Genomic DNA, 25,951 nt, shown 5'->3' with positions numbered 1-25,951 from the left:
GGCTGGACTGCTGGGGCGGGCGGGGACGCAGGGGAGGGCGGCTCGGCACCAACTCTTAACCAAGCACAAGAGAAAGTGGGTTTTTTATTTACAACATCACTTGCAAAAGGCAAACAACTGGGTCCTTAAATCACTGCTCACGGCGAACCCCTTTCTCGGCGACCCCCTGTCACCTGTAAGGGAGGAAGGGTCCCAGGAGTGCCGCGACTCCGCGCGGAGGGCAGAGCTAGGCGCACGTGCGAGACGACGCGGTTCCCCGGCTGGGTCGACCGGCGCCTACCGCTCGGCGGAGGAGCGAAGAGGAGAATGGGGGCTGGCGGCAGGGGTGCATTTCTGCAAATCTCGGGGCTCGGCGCCCCGGAGGCACAGCCCTGGCACTTCTGGGCGTGTAGGCAGGGACTCCGGCGGAGCCCCGCAGCCGCTCCCGCGAGGGTGCCCCCCACGCTGCTCCCGAGGGAGGCGCTCCACATCCCCTCTCCTCCGCTCTCCCCCCTGCGCGCCTCTCCACCTGCGCGGGCGCTCCGCGAGCCTGCGGGGCAGCCTGAAGGCGTGGTCCGCAGGCCGCCCGCCCCTTTGATGTGCGCCGGCGCCGCTGTGATTGGACAGTCGCTTGTGACGTGCGGGGACTGCGGTGGGCCCGGGTGCTGCGGCAGCCGCAGCGCCAGCCGCGGCTCGGGCTCCGGCTCCCGGGCATTTAAAGGGGACGCGGCGGCGGCCCGGGGGGATGGGGGGCAGGTGGAGGGGGCGGCCCAGACGCACATCATCCACGGGCCCTCGGGACTGGAGGGACTCGTGAGCCGGAGCCCAGAAATCCGGGGGTGGATAAGACACCGCGTCCCCTCCAATTCCCGTAAGCACCCCTTGCCCCATCCTGCGCCCAAATACCTCCGCTAGCCCCACTCCCCCACTCTTTACACTCCAAACTAAGCCGGGACAGACCTCTGCCGCCACCGCTCCCCACGTGAGTCCTGGGCTTCCCGAGGCAGGGCGGGCTGGGGTCCCCGCGAGGGGTGGGGGCTGTGTGGAGTTCGAGGGCGCTCCTTCACGTGTGTCAGTGGGGGAGTCCCCTGGAGCGAGGACCGGAGTCCTCCTTTCTCCCACCCAGGAACGCGGTGCCCAGAGAGCCCTCTATCCCCGACTCGGGCAAAGCGAAGGAATCAGTGCCCCCTTGCTCCCCGCCACCCACCGGTCCCCTGGGCTCCCCGAGCTGCGCGCCGCCCCCCCTGCCCCGCATTGGAGCGAAGCACCCGCCAGCTGGGGGTGTGCCAGAATGCCTGCTTTCCAGCCACCTCTAAAAATATCTCTCCCCCCACTCCACCGGCAGCTGCCACCTCCCTGTCCACTGAGGATCCCCTTCCAGCTCATCCACCCAGGCAGGGCGAGCCCGGAGGGGACTCCTAATCCCAGCATCTTCACGGACACCAGGTCTGCAGGTCCTCGCGGCCAGCTAGCTACTCACAGTCCAAGAGGGTCTCCAGGGCAAGAGGGGGAGCTCTGGCTGCAACTTTGCCTAGAGGCACCCGGGGACTCCTGAGTTCTAATCCCGTATCTGATTTTGTGCCCCCCCCCCCCCCCCGGGATGTTAGCTTTACCTCCCTCCGCCTCTGTTTTTCCTATTTGCTGCTGGTGGTGGTGAGAAGGAAGAAACCATGGTGAAGTTGGGAACACCCTCCTGGGGAGGGAGAAAACTTCAGCTTAGTTGTGGGATCGGGTTCCTAGTGATTGCTACAAGAAGACCTGGTCTTGGGCAGGGGGATTATAACTGTGGTATCTGCAAGTCCTGGTTCTCCATCCCCCACCCCTATCCTGAACATTTCCTGGGGAAAACTGCCCTAGAACTGTCCAGTGGGCTCCATTCCCCTCATTAAGGGGGGGGGGGGGACTTCAAACTGTTTCCCCTCCCCAGTCCCCATTCCTACAAATGTCTTCTGAAAGCATTTTTGTAAAAGGCGGGTGGAAACAAGGAGGAATCCAGTGATCTGATGTGGAATCGGGGAGGTGGGCACCGCTTTTAGGTGGGACTAGAATATGGACTCCCTGCCACCCCAAAGAAACCCCTTTTCTCCTCTCTCTGCTCTAGCCATCTATCTGGAAAAGCTCAGAGATCCTGTCCCCCTTTTCTCCAAGGGACTCTTTTTGGTGACCACAAAAGGATTTGGTCACTTAGGACAAAGCAGCCAGAGGTGAGTAACCTTTCTGAACATCATGAAAACCACATGCCAATGTGGCCTGGGAACTGTGGGGGTAAGGGTGGTGTGGCAGCACAGCCTTCTCTTCCTGGGGGAGGAAACTCAGGATGCCTGGCTTTCTGCTCTGGGGATTAAAAGAAACAAGGGCAATTCACTAAACGATGATTGTGGAAACGATGTCCCTAAATATTGTTAGATGAAAAAAATGTATGTCTTCTGCTCTAATGAATGAGAATTTTTGCACATGATTAAAAATCAGTATAACATTCCACTACAATTTTAAAAAGGAAAAAAAGAAACAAGGGCAAAACAAAGAGACCCTTTTCTGTGGGATGAAAGTTGGTCTCTGGGTGGCTGCTTGAAGAGCCTGTGTATCTACCTCCCACTCTCTTCTCCCCAAGCCCAGTTCATTGTTTGAGCTCCTGCTTGCTTTTACCACAGAAGTGGGATCCCCTGACCTTTCTCCTCAAACTTGCTGGGCCCCAGGGGGTGGGGAGGGTGGGGATGGGCTGGACACATGATATCAGACAGGATCCTGGAAGTTTGGAACTCCCTCCAGATAGGGCCTGGGGACAGCCCTCCCATTCTCCAGAACATGCCATTCCAGCATACCCATGCCTTCTCTCCCATCTACTCTTTGACTCCTCCCCTGGCCCCCTCCTATTTTTGCCCCCACCCTCCCCCATGTGCCCCATTCAGCTCTGGCAATCTTTCCCAATTCCTAGATTAGATTAAGAGTTCTTATGGGAAAGGCTGAGACCCGCATCCATCCCTATCCAAAGGGCTTAAAGCATATCTGGTTAGGGAGTGGGGAGGGGTGAGGTAGCTCCAGGTGATAGAACCTCTCCTTCTGACCTATGGCCTATTCCTGGGATGTCCCAATCTCTGTCTCAGGGCCACAGCTTCTTCCTGATGTTCTGGGATGGTCTGGGGAGAGTGTCACCTTGACAAAGTCAGGGGTTTCCAGTATCATCCGCTGTCACCACCAGAGGGCAGCAACCAGCCAGAACTTTGCTCCTTTCCCGGTCTAGTTCTGGTTCTCAATATCTTTCCAGATCTGTCCCAGAGGCTTCTATTCTCTCATTCAACCCCAAGATGAGAGGGGAGGAATGGGACATGGGGAGGCCCTGGGAGCTGTAGGAGGTATCCTTTGTAGCTGAGTTGGTGAAGTCCCCACGGAGCCAAACCCTGTGCCCAAAGTCACACAGCAAAGCCACACAGAAATTTCAAACTGACTCCTGGCAGATTGCCAGCCTCTGAAAGCACCAGGGAGGCCAGTCCCAGATCATTGGTTATGCTCAGGGGTCCTGGCCCGCCGCTGTGGTACAATGAGCCTGGTCATCTGCCCCTTCCCTTTTAAGGGCAGAGAGTATACAAGGCTGTGGCCAGATGTTCTTGAATCAGACTCCCTGGGGAAACAAGCACACAGCCCCAGGCAAGTTAACCTCTCTGGGCCCTTCTCACCTGCTGAACTCATGGGACTGCACTGAGCTATGGGGAGAACATGAGTGCCGGTGACGCGTAAACCATGATGTGCCATACACAAGAAAGGTGCAAGGATCATACTGGAGAAAATTAAAGCACTGGTCTCAGACCCTAAGTTCCAGTCTTCAGACCTGTCTTTGGCACCACTCACAGTGGTGACCTTTGAGTAAGTCGGCTAACCTCTCTGGGTCTCCAGTTAATATCACTTGTAACCTCTCAAACATCACAGGGGATTGGTAGGAGGATACCAAATGAGGGCTTGTGGTGTGTGAGCACTGTATTTGAGGGATTTTTATTGAGCCCCTGGGAGTGGGAGTGGTTGGTTCCCGGGGCTCAGCAGACGGGACACAACCAGGTGGCCATTGGTGGTGGAAACAAAGCTAGCCGCTGGCCCTCTCCAACAGACCTTGTGTGGTTGTCAGGAGCTCTGGACAACGGCTGGAGGCCAACAGAGTCCCTAAGGTGGTGCCCAGGGTGATGCACTGACAATGAGCGGGTGTTTTCCAGTTGCTGGCCTCCGATGCCTGTCTAGGGTAAGTGGGTCCCTCCAGGGGTCTCTTAGGCTGAGGCCTCAGTCCCCTTCCCATGATTAGGTGGAAGGAGCCCTATCCAGCCCCTTTTAGGTCTACCTTCATCTCTACCACTAATCCCTGGAAGCTTCCATCCCAGGCATGGGGTCCTGATGCTTTGCATCGTCAACTTAAGGGATCTTGGTCCACTGAGACTCCCAGAAAGATGTTGGTGAGACCAGAGGGTGACTCTAGGGCCGAGCTCAGGAAAACCGTTCTAGTAGTGGAGGCAGAGAGCTGGGTCCACATCCCGGCTCTGAAATTAGGAGCTTGGACGCTGTTTCACAAGATGTACCAGGCCATAAACACCACAGGACTATCAAGGGGCGAGTCAGGATGAAGCCAGGAGGAGAGTGCTTGGGTCTGGACTGATTAAGGTGGGAGGCCAGTAGGGAGAAAGGCAGTGTGGATATCCAGAAGCTGTACCTGGTTTGCTCTCTGCCCCTCGGCCATGCACAGCAGCCAGCAGGCAACAGTGGCAGAGACAGGCCACTGGGGGTTTCTGCGGTCCCCAAGTGCTTTGCCTTTGTACCTCACATTTGCACTGCTGTCCCATGTCCTCTGTAGGTGAGACTCTGGCCCCAGGGCTCCACCTCCTGGAGCCACCCCTTCCAGCCCCACTCTGTCTCAGGCTCCCCTAGCATGACCTCCTCCTCCCCGCCTTCTCCTTCCCCACCCTGTATCCACTCCCTGCTCCTTCCCCCTCTGCCTTTTCAGCCACCGCTGCTCTCTTTCCTCTCCCCTACCTGTCTCCCAGGTATGTCGTGGCCTGGTGCGGGAAGCTCCTACCTCCCCAAGCCCCACTGCTTCTGCTGCCCGCTTACTTCGGACTCTGGCAGAAACCCCACCCGCTGACGTGTACCTCCCAGGGAATTGGCAAGTGATTAGTGATGAGCTGTTAGGACAGGGCCCAAAAACCTCCCTGGAGAAGCAGTGTCCCATCCTTGGACCCCTGCCAGGTGGGGTCCATGGGGCTGGAAGCAGCTCCCAGAGAGCCCTACTGGGTTAACCCACCAACCTGGTTATTCCAAGAGCTTAGAATCCAGTCCTCTGGCCAATGCAGAGGTCCAGCTCTTAGCCACCAGCCAGGCCACAGGACCTAGCATTCACAGTCGCATGCCTCGGGTGATACCAGCGAGTGTTGCCTGGAGCCTGGCTCCTTACTGTCCACAGTCCCATCAGCTGGGCATGGCCCAAAAAGGGAATGAGGAGGCTGCTGCAGTTGGGTGAATGCCTGGTTTCCGTGGTCTACGTTTCTTAGGGAAGAAGGGGGTGGAGAGGACGCCACACCGACAACGGGGGTCACTGGAAGTCTCCAGAACGGCCTCATCCATAAACGTCCCCCAAAGGGGTGCTCTTCCCCTCCTCTAAGCTGACCCCGTTAGGCCCCAATGGCCCAGACAAGAGTAGCAGAGACAGGTGCCAAGGAAGCCCTTCTGGGTTAAACCCCAGCTCAGTTCACCGAGAGGGGCGAGCGGGGAGGGCGGGGAAGGCTGGGACGGGGGCGGGGGCTGGGGCGGGGGCGGGGGCGGGGGCGGGGGCTGCGGCGGCGGCGGGTCCTCCGCCCACCTTAACCTGCCTCGGGTCCTCCTCAGGTCTTGGACGTGCCAGCGCCTCTGGCCGTGGCCCGCTAACCAGCCTCTCCCCGGCCGGCTCGCGCCGCGCCCCCTCTCGCTTGCTCCCTCCTCCTCCTCCTCCTCCTGCTCCTCTTCCCCCCGCTCCCAGGACGGCGGGATGGCCGCGCAGGGCGCGCCGCGCTTCCTCCTGACCTTCGACTTTGACGAGACCATCGTGGACGAGAACAGCGACGACTCGATCGTGCGCGCCGCGCCGGGCCAGCGGCTGCCCGAGAGCCTGCGGGCCACCTACCGCGAGGGCTTCTACAACGAGTACATGCAGCGCGTCTTCCAGTACCTGGGCGAGCAGGGCGTGCGGCCGCGGGACCTGCGCGCCATCTACGAGGCCATCCCCCTGTCGCCGGCATGAGCGACCTGCTGCAGTTCGTGGCCAAGCAGGGCTCCTGCTTCGAGGTCATCCTCATCTCGGATGCCAACACCTTCGGCGTGGAGAGCGCGCTGCGCGCCGCCGGCCACCACGGCCTGTTCCGCCGCATCCTCAGCAACCCGTCGGGGCCCGACGCGCGGGGGCTGCTGGCGCTGCGGCCCTTCCACACGCACAGCTGCGCACGCTGCCCCGCCAACATGTGCAAGCACAAGGTGCTCAGCGACTACCTGCGCGAGCGGGCTCACGACGGCGTGCACTTCGAGCGCCTTTTCTACGTGGGCGACGGCGCCAACGACTTCTGCCCCATGGGGCTGCTGGCGGGCGGCGACGTGGCCTTCCCGCGCCGGGGCTATCCCATGCACCGCCTTATCCAGGAGGCGCAGAAGGCCGAGCCCAGCTCCTTCCGCGCCAGCGTGGTGCCCTGGGAAACCGCCACCGACGTGCGCCTCCATCTGCAACAGGTGCTGAAGACGTGCTGAGGATGGTGGCCTGCAGGGGGCGCCCGGGCGGAGGAGGGGGACGCGTGGGGTGGGTGGGGGCGAACGGGAAAGACAAACCTAGTTTTACGACTCCCTTTTTCCCTTTCGCTTCGGTATGTCCCTCTGGGAGTTTCGGGAATTTTTCCGGGATCTGCCATGGGGGGGGGGGGTGGCTGGGGGAGGGGAGTTCGGAGCCGTCCCTATCTATGCAGTTAACCCACCTCGGCTGCCTCCCCCCGTTCCACGGCAACGTTAAAATCTGGAGCCTGGCTCCTCCGAGGTGGTGCGCATACCTGGGAAGGCAGCGGTGTTTCCAAAATCCGTGTCCTCCCAAGTGGGAGGAAGGGGTTCCCTGGCAGGGGAGATTAGAACATCTCCCGCGGCTTTAACTGCTGCCTTGAGCCGCGGGACCTTCCCTCCCCCAGTCTTCCGTTAAGGGGACTCCCGTCCCGAAAGCCTCCTGGCTGCCCCGGAGTCCCAGCCGAGAGAGGTGAAGCTCTCCACCGACTGCCTCAGGCCTAGATCTTGCTTCATCTACCGTGCCCTTCCCCCCACCCAGCCACTACACCCTTTTTCCTCCAGCCTCCCTTCCCGCGCCCCACCCCCACCCCTACCCCCGCCAGCATTCCCCAAAGGAAAAAAAGCCAGAGGGTACAGTCGCCTCCTGGTGGTGGAACGAGGTAGCACTGTTCGGCTCGGGTCCGTCCAGCCTGGGACCTCGCAGCGCGCGACCGTGGCTCCTCTCACCCCAGCCTCGTCTATGCAGCAAGAGACCAGGGACTTTACCAAAGTCGCCCCGCGGGCTGGGCCCCCTGCGCCCCCCCCTCCTCCCGTATGGAACAGAAAGCCATGATGTTTTAAAGCAGAGCCAGCGAAAGCCAAGCCCCTCCTCCCTCTTTGGTGTTTTAGAGCTATAAAGGAGGTGAAGGGGGAAGAGCTGACTTGAGATCTCTCGCGCCGATGTCTGAAGGGTGAGGGTGAGGCGATGTCGGCTCTCGGGGAGACCCATCTAAGGGTGGCGGGAGTTGGTCCCACTCTGGGAAGAGTGCCCAGCTGGAGGCACCCAAGCCGAACTTCACACAGCAAACAACGGGAACAAGTCGTTGCAGAGGCGTCAGGGGTCTAGTGTCCAGGGCACACAGGACCGAAGGGACGGCAAGGGACTGCTGCGGGGGTGTGGGGGGGAGGCGGCGCAGGCAGAGGGGGCTCAATAATTAGCAGGAGCCTTGCACTCCCTCCTCTCTCTCTGGCCCCCTAGCCTTGCAGGGCAATCACCAGGAGGTCATCAGAGTTTTATTCAAAGTTGGTACTTGCAGCTGGAGACCCCATCCTGCGTGGAGTAGGGTGTCCTCTGTGGACAAGATCATCAAACTCTGGCTTCCAGTTCTTTCCTGTCTGCAGCGGGCCTTTGGGTCCATTCTGTCTCTCCCCGGGACCCCTTCCCACCAAAAGGAGGGGAAGGGTAGGCACAGCTCGCAGACCAAGAAGTGGGCAGCCCTAGTCTAGCCTTGACTGTGGGGTTGGCTTTGTACTGGAGCTCAAGGGGTGCCGGATCGGGAGCCCAGAGAGCCCTCAGCTGTCAGCAGCTGGGCTCCACATAGTTCCCTGGGAAGAATCCAGTCCCGTCTGAGCTGACGCCCTCACACCAGCCATCTGAGTAGCGGCGTGTGATGCAGATGACGGTGCCCTTGGAGAAGGAGAGCTCGTTGTCTTTCTGGCGGGTGTATGGGTACAATGTCACCACTGCAGGATGGGAGGAGAGGTTGCCATGAGATGTGTCTCCTGCCCTAGCATGGGGATGCCAGGGAACATCTAGGGGGATGGCTACAGGGAGTAGGGCAGGAGGTGCCTTCCCCAAAGCTCTTGGGACCACCCCTGCTTCCCCACCTGGGTTAATAGTATTCAGTGCCAGGCCAGCTGCCTGTCTTTCCATCTTGGTTCACCACTCCTGGATGAACGTTTGGTCAGTTCATCAGGAAATAGGGAGGGGTGTGTGTGTGTATAACGGGCTCATATTCACACCGTTGCAGATTCTAGTGTAGAAGAGGAGAGGGGAAAAAAAAAAAAAAAAGAAGAGGAGAGGGGATCCCTAGTCCCAGGAATCAGGTACCTTTCTCCAAGTATGCAGCAGGGACCCAGCTAGGCTCTTCAGGCCCAAAGTCTGGTGGGGGCAGTGGTGGCAGCCCCAATTCATCAACATCCAGGGGTAGAGGAGGGGGCAGATCCAGGGGCGGGGGCAGCTCTGGTGCTGGGAGGGAAAGTAGAAAGCCTGCAGGTGTGGCACAGGAAACCCCCCTCCAACTGCCCCCAGGAAACTCCACTGTTCAAAATCCGGGCTCCAGCATCCACCCATTTATGTAATCTTTCTCCAGCCTGGGCCCATCAGGGTTCCCACCACAAGGCCTCTAGTAGGTTCTCAGTAAACACACAAATGTTGAGCGGTGTAAGGTCCTCAGGCTCTGCCACTCAGCTGGGTAACCACAGGCAAGTCACTGAATTTAACCTGTCGGCCTCAACTTGCATCTGTGCAATCAGAGTGTGAAGATCCTCTTAGGGTTTTTAAGTTAAGTGAAAAAAGAGACGAGGAGCTTGAACACAGAGCCTGGTGTAAAGCAGGCGCTAAATTAGCGCACTTCCTCTCCTGTTACCCCCTACCTAGGACGTCCACTGAGCTGGCGGATCGGATGGGCGGGGAGACCTGGGGGACGTGAGGCAGAGACCCCACAGGGGAGCCAGGAGGGGGCGGAGCTCCTTACCCGGCGGGGGCAGGGATACTTCCTCCAGCGGAGGGGGAGGCAGGAAGACCTCGGGGGCCGGTGGCGGGGGTGGGGCCATGCCGGGGAGAGGTGGGGGTGGGGGTGCTGCCTGCCCCTTGGTCGTGGAGCCCCCACCGACACCTTCGGCGCTGCTGAGGACCAGAGAAAGAGGGCTCGGCTAAGTTGGGGGACCCCTTCCCTAACTCGGCATTACCCCCCCACCGGCCCCGCCCCTTCAGTCATCAGCCCAGGCCTGTGCTGCGAGTCGTCTCCACCCTAGTAGTCACCGTGACACCCCCACTTGGACTTGTGGGGCTCACCCTGCAGAGGCCAGGGAAGAGGCAGATGAGGCGGCGGAGAGTTTGCCCTCGGGCACCACTGGGAGCTGCACGGGCTCGGGGATCCGCGGCGGCCTCCTGGGGTGGGGGAGGGGTGGATTAGGGTGGGGAAGGAAGGCTTCCGGCCAGCGGGGTCAGGTGCGGGGAGGAGGAAGTTTGGCTCCTCTGCACTGAGGGTGGGGGAGGAGGGTTTCGGGATCTCGAGGCCTCACCCCAGGGTGGCGGAGGCGGGTGTCGCAGGCGCCTTGATGCTCTTTCGCGAAAGAGTCCCGGTCCGCGACAACTGCGTTGTCAGATCCTGCGGGGGAGCAGGGGGCGGGGTTGACGTCTATGGGGCTCCCCCTCCCCAGTAGCCCCCTGGTCCCAGAAGGGAAATGAGGGAGAGGCGGCCGCGAACTGGGAGGGAGCGCGCGGGGACAGCCAAGTTCCCACTTCTACTTCCCAGCCCCCCACATCGCACCCCACCCCACAGCTACCCCCTCTTGCTGCTGCCTGGGCCCTGGGCCTCTGGTCGACCGCGGGCCCGACGGAAACCTGGAGCAGACGCGGTCTGAAGGCCACTTCCTCTGCACAGCCTAGCATCCGCACCTCGCACGGCGCGCACAGCATCTCAGTGGCCAGCTTGGTGGGCTCTAATCCTCATAGACCCCAGGCAACCCCCGGCGGGGCTGAGGAGTTGGCGGGAAGGGGGGGGGAGGGGACCATCACACCTAGAGGTATACCCCTGCCATTTTTAAAAAATGATTTTATTCATCTATTTGGCAGAGAGAGAGCACAAGTAGGGGAAGAAGCAGGCAGAGGGAGAGGGAGAAGCAGGCTCCCCGCTGAGCAGGGAGCTGGATGCCAGGCTGGATCCCAGGACCTTGGGATCGTGACCCCAGGGGAAGGCAGCCGCTTAACCCACTGAGCCACCCAGGTGCCCCCCACCTGTCATTTTGACTGGCCTGCAGAACCCGGCTTTGGGAAGCTCAGGACAGAGGGACAGAGCATTTAAAATGCACAAGTGGCAAGGGCCAGCCCACATGTGAGAGAGCGCTTCTGTCCCTGGCGGGGTGTCCCTGAGTGTGGGCACATGAGGGATGCTGTCCTCTGCTATACTCCGCTAGGCACAAGACAAGGGGGACTGAGCTGAGTCCAAAAGAATGGAAGCTGGGCAATGGGAACTCACTGGTGGGGAAGCCTGGTGACTGAGGGAGGGGAGGATAGTCTGTATGCTATGGTATGTTGAGGGTTTCAAGGGGTCGCTGAGATCCAGGGGAGCTTTAATCTCCCTTGGGATGTTGGCATGTGGGAACTGACTACATGGGGTTAGGGATGTGTGCTCTCCCACCTCTCAGGAGATGAGCGGAGAAGGAAATGCTAGTGGCATGCTCCCCATCTTCACCAGGCCCCTCCCTTTTGAGTGGCTGCATCCCCACCCCTTCCCACCCAACAGCAAGCAGCTCTGGGGGGAGTGCTCAGTGCCTTGACCTCAAACCTCCAGACAGAGGAAGTTACTGTTCTCATGTGGCTGGGGAGCAATTCTCATGTACACCCTGACGCCTTCCCTTCCTCTCTTCCCCTTCACACACACACCCAGCCCCTGTGGAAGGGGGTGCTCAGATGCACCCTCAGCTAACCATCTGAGGACAGAGTAAAGGCCAGTTATGGAGGGAGGGGTCAGGAAAGACTTTTAAGGAGGGAGGCTTGGAGAGGAGGGGTCCCCTAAGGGTGATGGCTTCAGGCAGTGAGGAAAGATCAGGGAATAAGACTGGATGGAACAAGAATGTGGATGTGGAAGAGAATGAGGAGGAGGCTGGGGAGAAGGGAACCCACTAAACTGAGGGAGTGGTTTGTGGAAAAGAGGAGGGGCCCTCTCTCTACCTTAATCCCATGGCCAATGTCATCCAGGCAGCCAAAGTTGAGGGGTCTCCTGTAGTAAGGCGTGAGGGGAGGGAGGCTGTCGGGGGCGATGACTTTCTGGCCAGGGGGCAGCCGCTGGACGGTTGCTAAGGTGCCAATCTCCCTTCGGGCCACCTTCTCCATATGCATATTCACCATCTGCCATGACAGGGTTTGAGGTGACAGGAGGAGTCTCCATACAGTGCCCCACCTCTTATTTTGTTTTGGCTTGGGTTTTTTTAGATTTTATTTATTCATGAGAGACTCAGAGAAGGCAGAGACACAGGCAGAGGGAGAAGCAGGCTCCCTGCAGGAAGCCAGATGCGGGACTCCATCCCAGGACCCTGGGATCACAACCAACGGACCTGCCAGAGCCAAAGGCAGGCACTCAACCAGTGAGCCATCCAGGCACCCCCAATACTCCCACTCCAAAGAAGATAGAGGCTTTGGAGTGGGAGTCAGGACCATGGGAAGCAGTGAGGTCCAGAGAGAGAATAAATGTCCCCAGGGTCACACAGCATTTGGGAAAAGAGTTGCCAGGGGAGGATGGAGCCACTTTGGAGCAGCTTCCTGGTGGAAGAGAATGAGGGTTATTATTAGCTGATCAGGCGCCAGAGGAAAGGAGGAAACACGGCACCCTTGGGGCGGCTGGGAAGAGACCAGTGCACTCGGTTGGCTCAGAAGCAGAGGTGGACAATGCCTAGATGGTAGAGAACCGTGACTGGATCAACTTGTCTCTTTTGGGGGACAAAGCAGTGAATTAAGTTCCTCTTAGAATGTTCTGTGGGGAAATTCAAGACACAGAGAGGGTGGGGACTCCGGTCTGCTGGGGTGAGAGTCACACCCTGCAGGGAACATGTGGGTGATGCACGGGCCAGGCTGCTGTGTGAGTGGATCTGTGCATGTGGTTGATGGGGCAGTTCCTCAGCCAAGGATCCAGGAAGGAAGGAGGGTGTGTATGCTAGAGGGGCGGGAGGCACCATAGGGTGGTGGCAGTGCTCTCAGGGCTGAAGATGACCTTGCCAAGCAAACACTCTGGGAGGAGGACACTTATTAAGTCATTGCCTGTGTTTAGATGGAAACAAGTCCTCTGGCCTCTTTACCGTATGAGGCAGCCACCGTGATTGGTAAGCAAGTCCTGCTTGCTACCTGTGGGATAGAATTCAGATAGAATTCAGAAAGAAAAAGGACTGCCTTCAAGGAGTTCCTAGTCTGGTAGGGCAGCAAGCCCAGCCCTGAGACATACCCACAGAGATAGGGAGGTTTGAAACTCTTGGGAAGTGCCAAGCTTCCATGGCCAAGTGAGGCACTTGGAGGAAGGCGGGAGAGAGCTTTTGCTGGAGAAAATGTCTGAGTGGGGCCAAAGAATTGGAAGCTCACACAAGAAGCCCTCCCATACCCCTTACCTGGCCCAGTGTGTTCACACGCGCTTCCACCTGCCGCAGCGAGGCCGCCTGCAGGTCCAGCATACGCAGAGTATGTCCAGCCAGGTTGCCTACTTGGTAGGCCACGCTGGCCAGTGCCTGGGTGGTAAAGGCCATGGTCTCTTCCAGTGCCTTCCTCTTGTCTGTGGCCTGTAATACACATAGCTCTGGTCTGAGGACGGCCCCTTCCACGGGATCCGTGGGTAGGATAGGAGAGGGCATAGGGATCACGGGAGAAAGCAGTAACTCAAGATGTTTGACGTGGTTTCCATGAGAAAGACACTGTAGTAAGAGGGACTCGGGGATATTAGGAAAGCAAATCTGTGGCCCCAAGGAATGGATGCAAACAGAGGAGGAGATCTCCGTCCTCGAAGAGTCCAGCTGAAGATTGACCCCACCACCTTTGGAGGACCTTTAGAAATCAAGGGTGAAGAGTAGAAAGGAAAGAGGAAGGCAGTAATTTCAAACTTAAAAACCAACCCAATCGACATCAGGCCCCCCCTGTCCTAGACCTTCTTACTGGAATCTGGGAGTAAGGGAGAGTGAGGGTGATGAATCTGTGCCTTTAAGAGCTCCCCAGGTGACCCCTGTGCTCCTTTCTCCAGTCTGCAGAATAGTGTTTGGGTACCAATGATCTAGTCCATTTTATAGATAAGGAAATTGCAGCCCAGGGAAGAGGGACTTCATTCATTCCCTCCAGTAGCTTCCCAATATGTGAGAATAAAATCCAGACTTCCAATCATGGCCTGTATAGGGTCCCCACAAGGCTGACTCTGCTTTTCTCTCCCCATTCTCCTCCACCACTCCCTCTCACTTCCTCCCCTCCAGGCACATTTGCCTTTAGGTTCCTGTTCTCCATCAAGTTAAGATTGTTTCCACCTCAGGGCCTATGCACTTGGTGTATCTCCTTCTAGAACCCTTATTATTAAATCTCAGCTCCCCAGAGACACATTTCATCACCACCCTAAGATTCCCCTAGCCTACATCTGTATCGGCTCTCTACTATACTTACCCTGTTCTCTTTTCCTCATAGTACTTAGGACTATCTATCAGAAGTGATTTATCTATTTACTTCATTATCTACCCCCCAGACTAAAATGTAAGCACGGTGAGGGCAGAAAGGCTGTCTGGGGATCCCTGGGTGGCGCAGCGGTTTGGCGCCTGCCTTTGGTCCAGGGCGCGATCCTGGAGACCTGGGATCGAATCCCACGTCGGGCTCCCGGTGCATGGAGCCTGCTTCTCCCTCTGCCTGTGTCTGCCTCTCTCTCTCTCTCTGTGACTATCATAAATAAAAATTAAAAAAAAATTTAAAAAAAAAAAAAAAAAAAAGAAAGGCTGTCTGTTTTATTCTGTATCCTACCCTGGATTAGTGCCCAACACAGATGATACTTCATAAATATGCATTTGTGAGTTAATGAATGTGAAACCTATACTTTCTGGGCATCTCCTTACTGCATGCCAGGCACTGTACCAGGCAGGGTCACACTGCCAGTCAGCAGTAAAAGGGTGGGAAAGAATAGCTAAAGACAGAAGAAGGGGTGTTTTTTTTTTCAGTTCCAGATCAGACTAAGGGCTAGAGCAAAAGTTCTTTGGCCATTTGGTTCCCTAGGCAGCTTCCTCATCTCAGGTCAGATCATGGAGCTGCTGCAATTTAGCCTGTAGCCTTCTCTAGAGAAGAGGGAGGAGCCCAGGGCAGGTCTGGGCCAGGCCCGGGCATGGGCAGACAAGGCTGCAAGCAGTGTCTTTGCCAAAGAGCCCGGGTGCTCCCTAGAGCCTGTCAGTGGAGAGCGGACCTAGAACCTATCGGAGCAGGGTGCTTCCATTGGAGCCTGAGCCAAGCTGAAGTCTAAAGGCAGGCCCAAAATAAATAAATAAATAAATGAAAATAAAGGCAGGCCCAGAACCTTCTGCGCAGCCCTGCTCTGCTTTTCAGTTCCAACAACTAGGTGCTCATTTGCATGCAATTTACATTTCATCAGCATATGTACCCAAAAGCTTTAGAAAAGGCAAAGAAATCAACCCAGGATGTTTGAACCAGAAAGGAGAACAGGTCTTATTCTAGTTCAAGACCATTCTTCTTCTTCTTCTTCTTCTTCTTCTTCTTCTTCTCTGCCTCTCTCTCTCTCTCTGTGACTATAATAAATAAAAAAAAAAAAAAAAAACAAGACCATTCTTCTTCTTCTCCTTCTCCTTCTCCTTCTCCTTCTCCTCTTTCTTTCTTCTTTCTTCCTTCTTCCTTTCTTCTTCTTTCTTCTTCTTCTTCTTTCTTCCTTCTTCCTTCTTCCTTCTTTCTTCTTTCTTCTTTCTTCTTTCTCTTCTTTCTTCTTCTTCTTTCTTCTTCTTCTTCTTCTTCTTCTTCTTCTTCTTCTTTTTTTAAGATTTTATTTATTTATTTATGAGAGACCCACACATAGGCAGAGAGAGAAGCAGGCTACCTGCAGGGAGCCTGATGGGGGACTGGATCTCAGGATCACACCCTGAGCCAAAAGCAGACACTCAACCACTGAGCCAGCCAGGTGTCCCTAGCTCAAGACCATTCTTTAATAGACAAGGAAAGGAAAGTCCAGAATGGGGTAGTGACTCCTCCTCCTTTGGTCTGCACCCAGACTTCCTAGCTTGCCTCATCAATGCTGTCCCCTGGTTGGCCTGCCATGTGGAACTGTCAGCCCAGATGGTCCGCTTGGGCCCAGCTCCAGGAGCCTGGAGCTGGATACCTACTGACCCCTGGTTTGGGGCTTGGCCCAAAGTTAGGTCCAGAGGTACAAAAATATGAGATCCATTGTCATAGCTGTCTGCTTATTCATCATGCAGATTACCTTGTCTGTAAACTCAATGGACTCTGACAGAGAGAACTCTGAAGTCAACCCCAGCCTGCCTCCCCCCATTCCCCATGGGCTTCCTGCACCTGACTGGGGTGAAGGGAGGGGCTGAGGGAAGGACAGGGGGCGTGGGAACCAGGCCTTCTTTAACGGTAGTTCTGAGAAGTCATCCAAACCCTTTGAAAGCATTTGCTCCCCAGACTGAGATCCTCCCCTGAGAGGCCAGGAAAGGTAACTAAGGTCAATTAATTAGTGTTCTGCATGAAGGAAGCAGGAGCCCGGGGACTCTGACCTGGGGCAGGGCTTTTGGTGATTTTGCAAGGGCAGCTTCACCTCACTAGAATTGACTTTCATTATCTTTCATCCTTCCGACAAATGATGATGATGATAGTAATGGTCATAGTTTCCATGTATCCTGCCCTTCCTAAGTGACAGGCACTGGGCTAAGTGCTTTAACACATTTTCACATTTAACCCACGTGACCATGGTAAAGAGAGAGGTGTAAGAATCAGAGAGTCAGCTTGCCATGGGTCCTGTAGTTGGTTGGTGGCAGAGATGGAAATTGGACTGGGTCTTTGTAATCCTAAATCCTGTGTGCACACACTGTGTATGCAACAAAGGAGAACCCATCTGGAAGAGCCTGGAGCTGTGCAGAGTTTACCCAAGAAATGGACAGAACTGCTTCTCTCCTTGTCTGTAGAAGGCTACCTTCCAGCACCACGAGAACCGGGCTGGTTTACAAGCCATAGTCCATCTCATCTGTAAGCTGGTCGGTCATTCAGCATCTACACCAACAGCAACTATTCAACTAGAGGTTTGGGGGTGGGCTCTTGAGTCAGAGTTCTGGGTTCAAATTCAGACTGCCACTAGCTTAGGGACCTTGGGAAAGTGAGTCAATCTTTCTGAACCCCGGCCTCCTGCTGTGGAATGGGAGTGCTTCTCCCCTCTCTGGCTTGGGGGAGGACTAAAAGAGGCCATGTGGGCAACAAGCCTGCCCAAAGGAAGGGTGCAGAGTGTTCTCACTGGTCTCATCACTGACTCCCTTTAATCTGCCATTTTCCCATAAGCACTTGCTACTTTCATTTTTTTTTTTTTTTCAACACTCTTACTGAGCCAGGAGGTCCCCCGGGGCCTGTCAGTGCAAATAAACTGTCTTTAAGTCATACGGCATGTCAGGCAAGAGGTAAAGAGAAGGAGAGGAGAGAACCGGCTTCGGAAGTCAGGAGGCTGATGCTCAGCTTTGCTACATCCAAGCCATGTGACCTTGGACAGTCACCTTGCCTCCCTGCGCTGCTGGTTCTTCATCTATGAAAGAGGAATAATAATACTTGTCTCATAAGGTGCTTACGAGGATTAATGGGAAAAACAACAACAACAAAAAAACAGGTGCTCAATTGTTGTTGAGTTTCCCTCCCCACTCTTCCCTTGATCTGGGAATCTATGTTCATGGTCCTGAAACCGCTACACAATTTAGGAAAGTTCTAAAAAGTCTCAGTTGTCGGGGCATCTGGGTGGCTCAGTCCTTAAACATCTGCCTTTGGCTTGGGTCGTGGTCCTGGGGTCCTGGGGTCCTGGAATCGAGTCCCCGTCGGGCTCCCCACGGGGAGCCTGCTTCTCCCTCTGCCTATGTCCCTGACTCTCTCTGTGTGTCCTTCATGAATAAATAAATAAATAAAATATTTTAAATAATAATAATAATAATAATAATAATAATAAAGCACAGCTGTCATCTTTTTGCTGGTAGACAGCTCCCAGCAGTCACGTTGTCCATCCCCCTGCCTCTGTGCCTGACCCAGCTTAGTCTGATGTCTGTCCACTCTCGCTCAAATATCAGGGAAAGGAATCTCCCCCTGTCAAGTTCATGACACTGTCCAGGAAGTTCAGAAGGCCCACCTAGAGTCGGCCTGCAGATGCAGTAATGATGCCACTATTTGTTTGGGGACAAGTCTGGATCTGAGCAGGACCTGGGAGGGAGACAAAGATAGAGTGAGGAGCGCTAATGGGATAGAGGTGTGAGGCTCCAGGAGAGGCAGTGGGGCACGGTAGGGCTGGGTGGCACGGGGTCAGGGCTGAAGTTTGAGGGGAACAGAATGAAGCCGAGGCCTGGGGTGGAGGATTTCCCATCCGCACCCGGGCCGAGCACCTGTCAGGGTGGCTCCCGCAGTCCTGCCTTGGAGGTGGGCTCTGGGCCTCTCGGGGCGGTGGTGGGAGGCAAGGGTGTCGGGGCCTGTGCCCACTCCGCCTACCTGCACATAATTGTCCACGCAGTAGTCCGCGACCCGCAGCAGGGAGCTGTGGTTGCCCCGCAGAGCCTCCCGGCCCGTGGGTATCTCGAACTCCTGTAGCTGCTGCAGCTCTGCCATGGCCCCCAGCCTCTGGCTGGCTCCCCAGGGAGCCCGCTGATTTTGTGCCTCACCCAGCCGTTGATTGGTCGCTCTGCCTTACCCCCGCCTCACTGCTTTTGGTTTCCTCTCCGTGAGAGACCCAAACCTGCTTGCAAAGGGCAGGCAGGCTCATTCCGGGACAAGAGGAAGTCAGTCCCTGCCCCGAGGGCCTGTGCCTCTCTGCCCCCGGCCCAGAGGAAGGGGGAAGCCAGGGGCGCCTCTGGGGGCCCAGCCCCCCAATCCCTCCCAGCAGAGGAAGCCAAGGTCGGGGCGCTGTGATTGCTCATGGGCCTGGAAAGGAAACTGTTGGGGGGGGTTGGGGGGGGGAGACAGAGGAGGAAGGGGACTGGCCTGCTCTGGGTGGGGGGTGGGGGTGGATTTTCCACTCATGGAAGGGGAGGAAAGGGCAGAGGGTGGGGGCTTCCTTGGGAAGCTCAGGGATGAGTCACCAAGGGCCTGGGGAGTGGAAGGTGGGTAGGATGTGGAGACCAGTCATGCTGGGGGCTGTAGGGCGGCGCAGAAACAATGGAAACCAGCCAATTCAGCAGCAAGAGGAATCAGCTCAGACACCAGGAAGACATCCAGAGGTCCCCTGAGAAGTGTAACCAAGCCTCTGAAGGGTTCCATGTAAAGAAGCCCTAGTCTACAAGCTCTGTGCCTGATGGAGGTAAGACCAGCTGTAGCATGTGGGATTCCGATTAGACAATAGGAAGGAATTGGCTTTGAGAAACACCACATTCAAGTTTCTGATTAACTCATTGGTTTTAGGAAGCAGCAGTGCATGGAGCACCAAGCTGTTCTCAAAAGGTATGTGCTCTATGTCCTGTATTCATAGGCAGTTGGCCTAGAGACTTCCAGGCTCTTGTCCTGATCCTAAAGTCTTAGCACTCCTGGCTGTGAGTGGGACTCAGACCCCAGAGCAAGGCAGTCAGGATGGACTCCAGGCCTCCTTTCAGCCAGACAAAAAGAGGATCCTTTATTGACCATATTGATTATCTTAAGCATTTGCTTCTCGAGAGGGTCCCCTTGTCATGGGACAGGTGTCAGCCTGAGCAAGAGCTCAGTATCTATTAAACAGCACAGCCCTTGGATGGTCCTGGAAGGAGACCAAGAGAAATTTCAGGATGCAGGCCCTGTGCTCAGCAACTGGTGAGGGAGACCCACACTCAAGGCTCAGAAGGAGGCATGGAAGCCAAGAAGCATGGACATGGGCATTAGAGGTGGCCATGGCCCCACGTGTTGATGGCACAGCATCCTAAGTGAGGAGTCCGTTTTTATTGAGTAAGCAAAGGAAGACTGAGCTTAGGAGAACCTTGCACGGTGTAATCGTGGGGCTCCGATGGGAGACACAATGGCTTCTTGGGTGAGGGAAGTTAGGAGCTGGTCCAGGACTTGAGTCACTGAGAAGGCCAATCTCAGAGCTGACTCAGAGGTAACGGAGGGGAGGGCTTAGAAGAGAAGGCACAGGGAGGAGAGAGTGAAGAGGGGGATGTGTTGGGTTGGAGAGTGAGAACTGGCTCTAAGCCAGAAGGGTCACTAAAGGAGCAAGGCTGGGAGCAGGTGTCTGCTCCAGTGGCAGGGAGGGCTTGGAGGCTCAGGCCAGCGGATGGGCTTAGAACCTTGAGCCCATGATCAGCTTAGGCATCAGAGATTTTGGCTTCCAGACCATCTGCTTTATCTGAAGACTTTGAGCCGCTGAAGAGCTGGGACGCTCGAACACCATCTTACCTGAGTCGGGGACAAGTGACTTGAATACACACTATTTCTTGGCAGGTAAGAGGGGCTGAGGTTGCACTGGGCTGGGATTTAGTCTTAGAATTACTAAAGTTGGGCACTTGGCAGGCCTTCCTGATAATCCTGTCCTGATGATGTTGATATCAGTAACTATAATATTAATAGTAAATATATTATTCATATGTGCCAGACAGAGGGTTAAAATATTTTACATGCATTATTTTCTGAGGACTTACAAAAAACTCACACAAGGTAGGTACTGTTCTTTTTTTTTTTTTGACACCCAAATCTCTTTTATTGGGGGGCACTGGGGGCGGGCCCAGGGCCCAGGTATTGTTCTTATACTAATTTTGCAAATGGAGACACTAAGCCTCAAGGAGGTTGAGTGACTTGCCTAAGCCTCACAGCTTGGAAGTAGCTGGGAAGAACCTGGATCAGAACTGGAGGCTGGCAGGCTCCAGAGCCTTTCTCTTAACCACTAGGGTACACTCTCCCCTGGCAGGACCTGCTGTTTCCTAAAAAATGTCTACCTGTGCCATTATGTGGAACAATAACTTGGCTTCCCAAATCTGATTCACTGAAAGAAACTCCTTTTCTCTCCCTTCTCCATGCTCTGATTCCTGCTTCGTCCCTGGGCAGCTCCTTCTCCAAGGGCACAGCCTGTGCCTCCCCCACCAGACTGGGGGCATCCTCTCCTCCAGAGTCTGGACTCCTGATGGGGTCGGGGTGGGAGTGAATCTATGGTGTGAATATGCAGAGTCTGAAGGAGGGGCTGCACAGGGAAGGGGGTGGAAGTTGAGGTGTGAAGGGTGCAGGAGGGAGCTGCGGGGAGCCCAGGGCATTTGTCATACCAGCTGCAGAATCCTGTCTGGGAGCAGGTCTCTGGGACAGGATGGCCCAGGAGCTCAGCGAGAAGGAGCTACTGAAGATGGAGGTGGAACAGCTGAAGAAGGAAGTGAAGAACCCAAGAGCTCTGGTGAGCCTCCTCCTCCCTTCCCTGCCCCTCTTCTCCATCATATCCTGGTCCTCACCGAGCCGAGACCCCAAGGGGAAGGGACAGGCCCTCAGGGTGGTGGGCCTCTCCAGACTGGCAGAAGGAGCAGGAGCAGGAGGTGCCTCTGGGACAAGGGAGGAGGCAGAGGGAGGCCAGGGCTTACCTCCACGGAGAGCACACCCCACCTGCGCAGCCTGGAGGGCACAGCAGGTGCCTGGCCCAGCACCCCAGCGCCCTTAGACGAAAGAACTCACCCCCCACTCCTGCCTGTCCCTTTCTCTCTCTCCTCTCCAACTTCAGTCCCATCCTGTCCAGGACCTGTTTTTTTGTTTGTTTTTTGTTTTTGGTTTTTTTTTGATCCTGACAGACAATCAAGGGCTGGAACCACCCTTTGTTTTCTCATAGATTTCCAAGACAGGAAAGGAAATCAAGGATTATGTGGAGGCTGAAGCAGGAAACGACCCTCTCCTCAAAGGCATCCCTGAAGACAAGAATCCCTTCAAGGAAAAAGGTGGTTGTATGATAAGCTGATGGCCCTGGAGCCCCTCCCCCCGGACATCTGTCCCTGCTCAGCCCCCCTGCTCTGCACCAGGAACCGAGCTTCCCGGGGACACCCAGGGACCCAGGGAATCATCCCCTTCTTTCAGCCACAGCCATGGCATGAGTAGACCCCTGGCCCATGCCCTGGGATCCACTCCCCACTCCTACCTTCGGCTCTCCTCTACTCCACCTGCTGGGTCACCACTGGCCCCACTCAGAGGACAGCTTCCCTGCCTCAGCAGCTGGCACCTTGTGTGGTGGGATTCAAAGAGCCCCGAGACCCCAGATGGCAATCCTTAGAGACATTTACTCCTCCCCGAAGCTGGGCCATCTTTCCCTCTGCACTCTTCCTAGGACCCAGTCTCTTATTCAGAATAGTTTGGGTTGAGGCCCAGAGTTGGGGGCTCCTTTTGTCCCTCATCTGCAGGTCCAATCCTGTGGTCATCCTCTAAAGTCACTTAGATCACCCCAGAGGGCCTGAGGCCAAAAGAGTCTATAAAGTCACAATGTCATGATTGATTTAATATTATGGAGTGTCTGTTCCTTGCTGGGTACTAGGACGAGAAGAGTGGCAACACAAACATGGCTCGTGTCATATTGTTTAGCAGAGAAAAATATGGAGCAAAATAAGTGCCACTCTCTGGAGAGGACCATCCAGGTGGTGTGGAGCCCTGGGGCGAGGTCCCTGTGAATTGCTGCAGGCCAGTGGGCCATGGGGTGGAACTAGGCAGACAGAGGCCCAAGAGGAAGATGGAATGAAGACTTAAAGCACCCAGTGAGCTCAGCTAAGGACTCTGTTCTGCACTGGTTGCAAGGGGAAGCCTAGGAGGGGGTGAAGCAGCCAAGGGACAGACGGGATTTGACCAGCGGGAGGGAGGCCAGATCCTGCTAAGGAGGGCGCTGGTTCCTGGGCCTTGTTAGCAAGCAGATTATAGTCTTACAGAACCTCAGAAGTGATGTGGGAGCAGAAGGCAAGCTAAGGACAAAGCACTAGCTGACACCCCACCACTCTCAGGTGGGATGTGTGTGACATTCCTCAGGCACTCCTGGCTGCCCTAAAGCTAAGGGAACGAAAAACCAATTGTTAATTTATAGAGATTACAGTCCTGCAAGACAAAATGTCTTAGTGATTTACCAGGGGAAAAATAACCCTTCTGGAAGTTAGGTTATTGATAACCTAACTTCCAGAAGGAAACTCCCAACTGTCTTACTGTTAATGCTTTCTTTTTTTTTTTTTTTTTTAATTTTTTATTTATAATAGTCACACAGAGAGAGAGAGAGGCAGAGACATAGGCAGAGGGAGAAGCAGGCTCCATGCACCGGGAGCCCGATGTGGGATTCGATCCCGGGTCTCCAGGATCGCGCCCTGGGCCAAAGGCAGGCGCCAAACCCCTGCGCCACCCAGGGATCCCTGTTAATGCTTTCCTAGAGGGAAAAACCATCTGAACTTGATGATGGCAAGGCGTCTAGTATCTTGTAGGCCCTCTTTAGCATACAAAAATTCTTTTGAAAACCTCCCTTTTTCCTTACCCCCAGCTCCCAAGTATATAATCTGTCACCTTTCACGACTCCCTGAAGTTGGGCACCTGGCAGCTCTTTCTGCCTACGGGTCCTGTCCCCGTGTTTGAATAAAACCATTTTGCACCAAGGACGTCTCCAGGATTTTTTCTTGGCCATTGGCTCCGGACCTCACCCCACCAAACCTCAGCTACATCCCAAAACTACATCACAAGGACTCACTTGATACAATGTGTTCAGTGCAAAGTCTGTGGGGAGGATGAGGAGGACCCAAAGGAGGGCAGCCTAATCCAGCTGAATGGATGAGTTGAATCCTAGAGGGAAAAACCGATAAAAGCCTCTAGAAGAAGGTGATATCCAGAGCTGAATCGTAAACATTTCAGTTGTAAATGGGCCGATACATGGCAAATCTGGTTGAAGTGGCTTAGACATGAGAAGGGGAAAGAGTAAGAACCAGGGTTTGAATACACACACCTACCAGGTTGGAGTGGAAATGTCCTAGGAGGGGCCTAGATCTTTGGAATTCACTTCTAGAGGTGGGGTTGGAGGGGAACAGAGGGGTCTTCGTGTAATCCACCTTCACCTGCTGGGAGTGACCTGGCAATGTTTGCATTGGTGCACCTGGATAGCTCCATGGTTGTGTCTGCCTTTGGCTCAGGTCGTGATCCCGGGGTCCTGGGATCCAGTCCCACAACGGGCTCCCTGTGAGGAGCCTGCTTCTCCCTCTGCCTGTCTCTGCCTCTCTCCCTGTGTCTCTCATGAATAAATAAATAAATAAACTACAAAAAAAAAAAAAAAAAGAAGAAGGAAACTGAATTCTGACAAGATTAAAAGGAAAAGAACGAAGGCAGACAATTAAGGAGATGATCATTAGATTGAGGGAATGGCCCTCTTAAATGTAGAGTGGGAGGTGGGGTGAGAAGTTCTTTGGGAAATAAAGTTTTCAAATCTTGACATCTCGCTGAATGATGGGTGAGGGAGAGGGAGTCGTCTGGGATGAAGAGTTTCTGGTTTGGGAGATGACTAGATAGACTGAACCCAAGCGTGTGAAAATAAACCTAATACAATGCAGTGATCCACTAGAGCTGCCAACTCGCCGCAGGTCCCAGTCCAAGGTCATGCCCAGGCCTACTGGAGAGGTCATGGACCCCTGGTGAGAATCCAGGCTCTTCTGGGGAGTGTCCAATGCTTTCCCAATTCCTCCTAAAAATGCCATCCTGACCCCAACTCATTCTGCAATCTCGAATAAATTCAGCCAATCTCATCCTTGGGAAGGAAAAGAAGAGGAATGAGGAAGAAGAGATTTATTTATTATTTTTAAATTAAGATTTTATTTATTCATGAGAGACACAGAGAGAGAGGCAGAGACATAGGCAGAGGGAGAAGCAGGCTCCATGCAGGGAGCCACCCAACGTGGTACTTGATTCCGGATCTCCAGGATCACGCCCTGGGCCGAAGGCAGCTGCTCAACCGCTGAGCCATCCAGGGATCCCGGAAGAAAAGATTTAAACAATGTGGGAAATAAAGGCAGAAGAGAAATTATTAAATTTCCTTACTACCTACAGCCCATTGACAAGTCCTTGAAACAGGCCGAGTGACATTCCTCTAGGGACTCAACTGCCTGGATGTTGACACTTTGCTAACAGGCAATAGTCAAACCTAGCCTGACGCATCCCCTCGCCCCCTAATCCTGTAAGGCTACTTTAACATATATACAAATGTTTTTAGAAATTTCCTTTTTTCTACTCACCCACCAGGATACACATTGGCAGTCATCTCCCAAGCATATGGCCCACTGATTATATATAATCAGAAAGGCCTCATGATTAGGATTTTATTAGATGGTAATAAATGACCCTTTCCCAACAATAGCTAGCCCCCTCAAGGTCCTGGAAACCCTGCTTCCAAAATTCCTTAGAGACTCACGCTATCTCTAAACTCCTCTCAACTTGAAAGTATATAATGGGCCACTCCTCATGACCCCGAGGCAACTCTTTCTGCCTACAGATCCTGTCCTGTGCTTTCATAAAACCACTTTTTGCGCCAAAGATGTCTCAAAAATTCTTGGCTGTCAGTTTCGAACCCTAACGTCTTTCCTACATTATTAAATACAATAAATCTTTTTTTTTTTTTTTTTTAATAAGGAAGGGTAAACATTCCCTCTGGCTCTAGCAGTAAGAAAGGAAAAGCAGGTGTGGGCCACAGCCCTCAGTGCCTGGCCACGTGGCTATGGCTTCCTTCCACCCATCCAGGTTCTTGTTCTGTGACCTTCAGGTGGAATCTCAGTGATTGGGTTGTTTGGCCCAGCGGAGACCCTGACCTGACCATTATTCCTGAGGTGTTTGAATCCTGGACAGGGCTCTGCTACAGTAGCAGCTTCTTCTGCTCACCTTTTCTCGGGGCACAGTGCAGATGCTCGGGGTGTTCTGATGAAGGAGCAGAAGGCAAGTTGAGGACAAAGCACCAGCTGACTCTGCACGACCCGCCCCACCCCTCAACTCCCAGGTGGAACCTATAGGACTTCCTCAGCCACTCCTGGCTGCCCTAAAGCTAAGTGAAGGAAAAACAAATGCTTAACTTCTAGAGATTACAGTCCTGTAACTCCCTCAGTTTACAAACGTTTTAGCGATTTACAAGAAAAAAGGTGTTCTTATCAATAACGTAACTTCCTGAAGGAAATGTAGGTAAAATTAAATGTCCTTATAACTTGCAGCCCATTGACAAATACTTGAGGCAGGCAGAGTATAATGTTCCTCCAGGAAGCTCCCAACTATCTTAATGTTAATGTTTTACTAGAGAGAAAACGATCCGAACCTGACAATGGCAAGGCCTCCAGT

General features: G+C 54.7%; 3 protein-coding genes across 8 annotated transcripts; 2 read left to right on the top strand and 1 right to left on the bottom strand.

Moving 5' to 3' along the window:
- Positions 1-709: 709 nt before the first annotated feature.
- On the top strand, positions 710-7,660 carry PHOSPHO1 (phosphoethanolamine/phosphocholine phosphatase 1). Its single transcript, XM_049114789.1, is given in 7 exon segments — positions 710-850; positions 2,081-2,183; positions 3,551-3,840; positions 4,097-4,207; positions 5,001-5,119; positions 5,839-6,221; positions 6,224-7,660. Coding segments are annotated over 4 exon segments (1,050 nt in total). The 5' UTR covers positions 710-850; positions 2,081-2,183; positions 3,551-3,840; positions 4,097-4,162; the 3' UTR covers positions 6,727-7,660.
- A 298-nt stretch (positions 7,661-7,958) lies between these two features.
- ABI3 (ABI family member 3) lies at positions 7,959-18,360 on the bottom strand. Of its 3 annotated transcripts, none has more exons than XM_025439891.3 (8): positions 18,191-18,360; positions 13,108-13,275; positions 11,684-11,860; positions 10,033-10,118; positions 9,803-9,898; positions 9,483-9,634; positions 8,837-8,974; positions 7,959-8,469 (listed from the first exon to the last, which is right to left on the bottom strand). In XM_025439891.3, exons 1-8 carry the CDS (start codon positions 18,305-18,307, stop codon positions 8,306-8,308), a joined length of 1,098 nt encoding a protein of 365 aa, XP_025295676.1. In that variant the 5' UTR covers positions 18,308-18,360; the 3' UTR covers positions 7,959-8,305. The 3 variants fall into 3 exon arrangements, with proteins under 3 accessions (XP_025295676.1, XP_025295677.1, XP_048970745.1); XM_025439892.3 differs by having other exon boundaries at positions 9,483-9,631; XM_049114788.1 differs by lacking the exon at positions 11,684-11,860.
- A 90-nt stretch (positions 18,361-18,450) lies between these two features.
- On the top strand, positions 18,451-23,244 carry GNGT2 (G protein subunit gamma transducin 2). 4 transcript variants are annotated; one of them, XM_025439921.3, is made up of 6 exons: positions 18,451-18,592; positions 18,839-18,995; positions 19,097-19,135; positions 19,993-20,101; positions 20,941-21,038; positions 21,462-23,244. In XM_025439921.3, exons 5-6 carry the CDS (start codon positions 20,955-20,957, stop codon positions 21,585-21,587), a joined length of 210 nt encoding a protein of 69 aa, XP_025295706.1. In that variant the 5' UTR covers positions 18,451-18,592; positions 18,839-18,995; positions 19,097-19,135; positions 19,993-20,101; positions 20,941-20,954; the 3' UTR covers positions 21,588-23,244. The 4 variants fall into 4 exon arrangements, with proteins under 4 accessions (XP_025295706.1, XP_025295708.1, XP_025295709.1 ...); XM_025439923.3 differs by having other exon boundaries at positions 20,923-21,038; XM_025439924.3 differs by having other exon boundaries at positions 20,917-21,038.
- The last annotated feature ends 2,707 nt before the right edge of the window (positions 23,245-25,951 follow it).

The sequence above is a fragment of the Canis lupus genome, chromosome 9, assembly GCF_003254725.2.
Source record: "Canis lupus dingo isolate Sandy chromosome 9, ASM325472v2, whole genome shotgun sequence".
Classification (NCBI taxonomy): Eukaryota; Metazoa; Chordata; class Mammalia; order Carnivora; family Canidae; genus Canis; species Canis lupus.
Note: the sequence above shows the minus strand (reverse complement) of the source record. Positions and strands in the feature narration are given on the sequence as shown.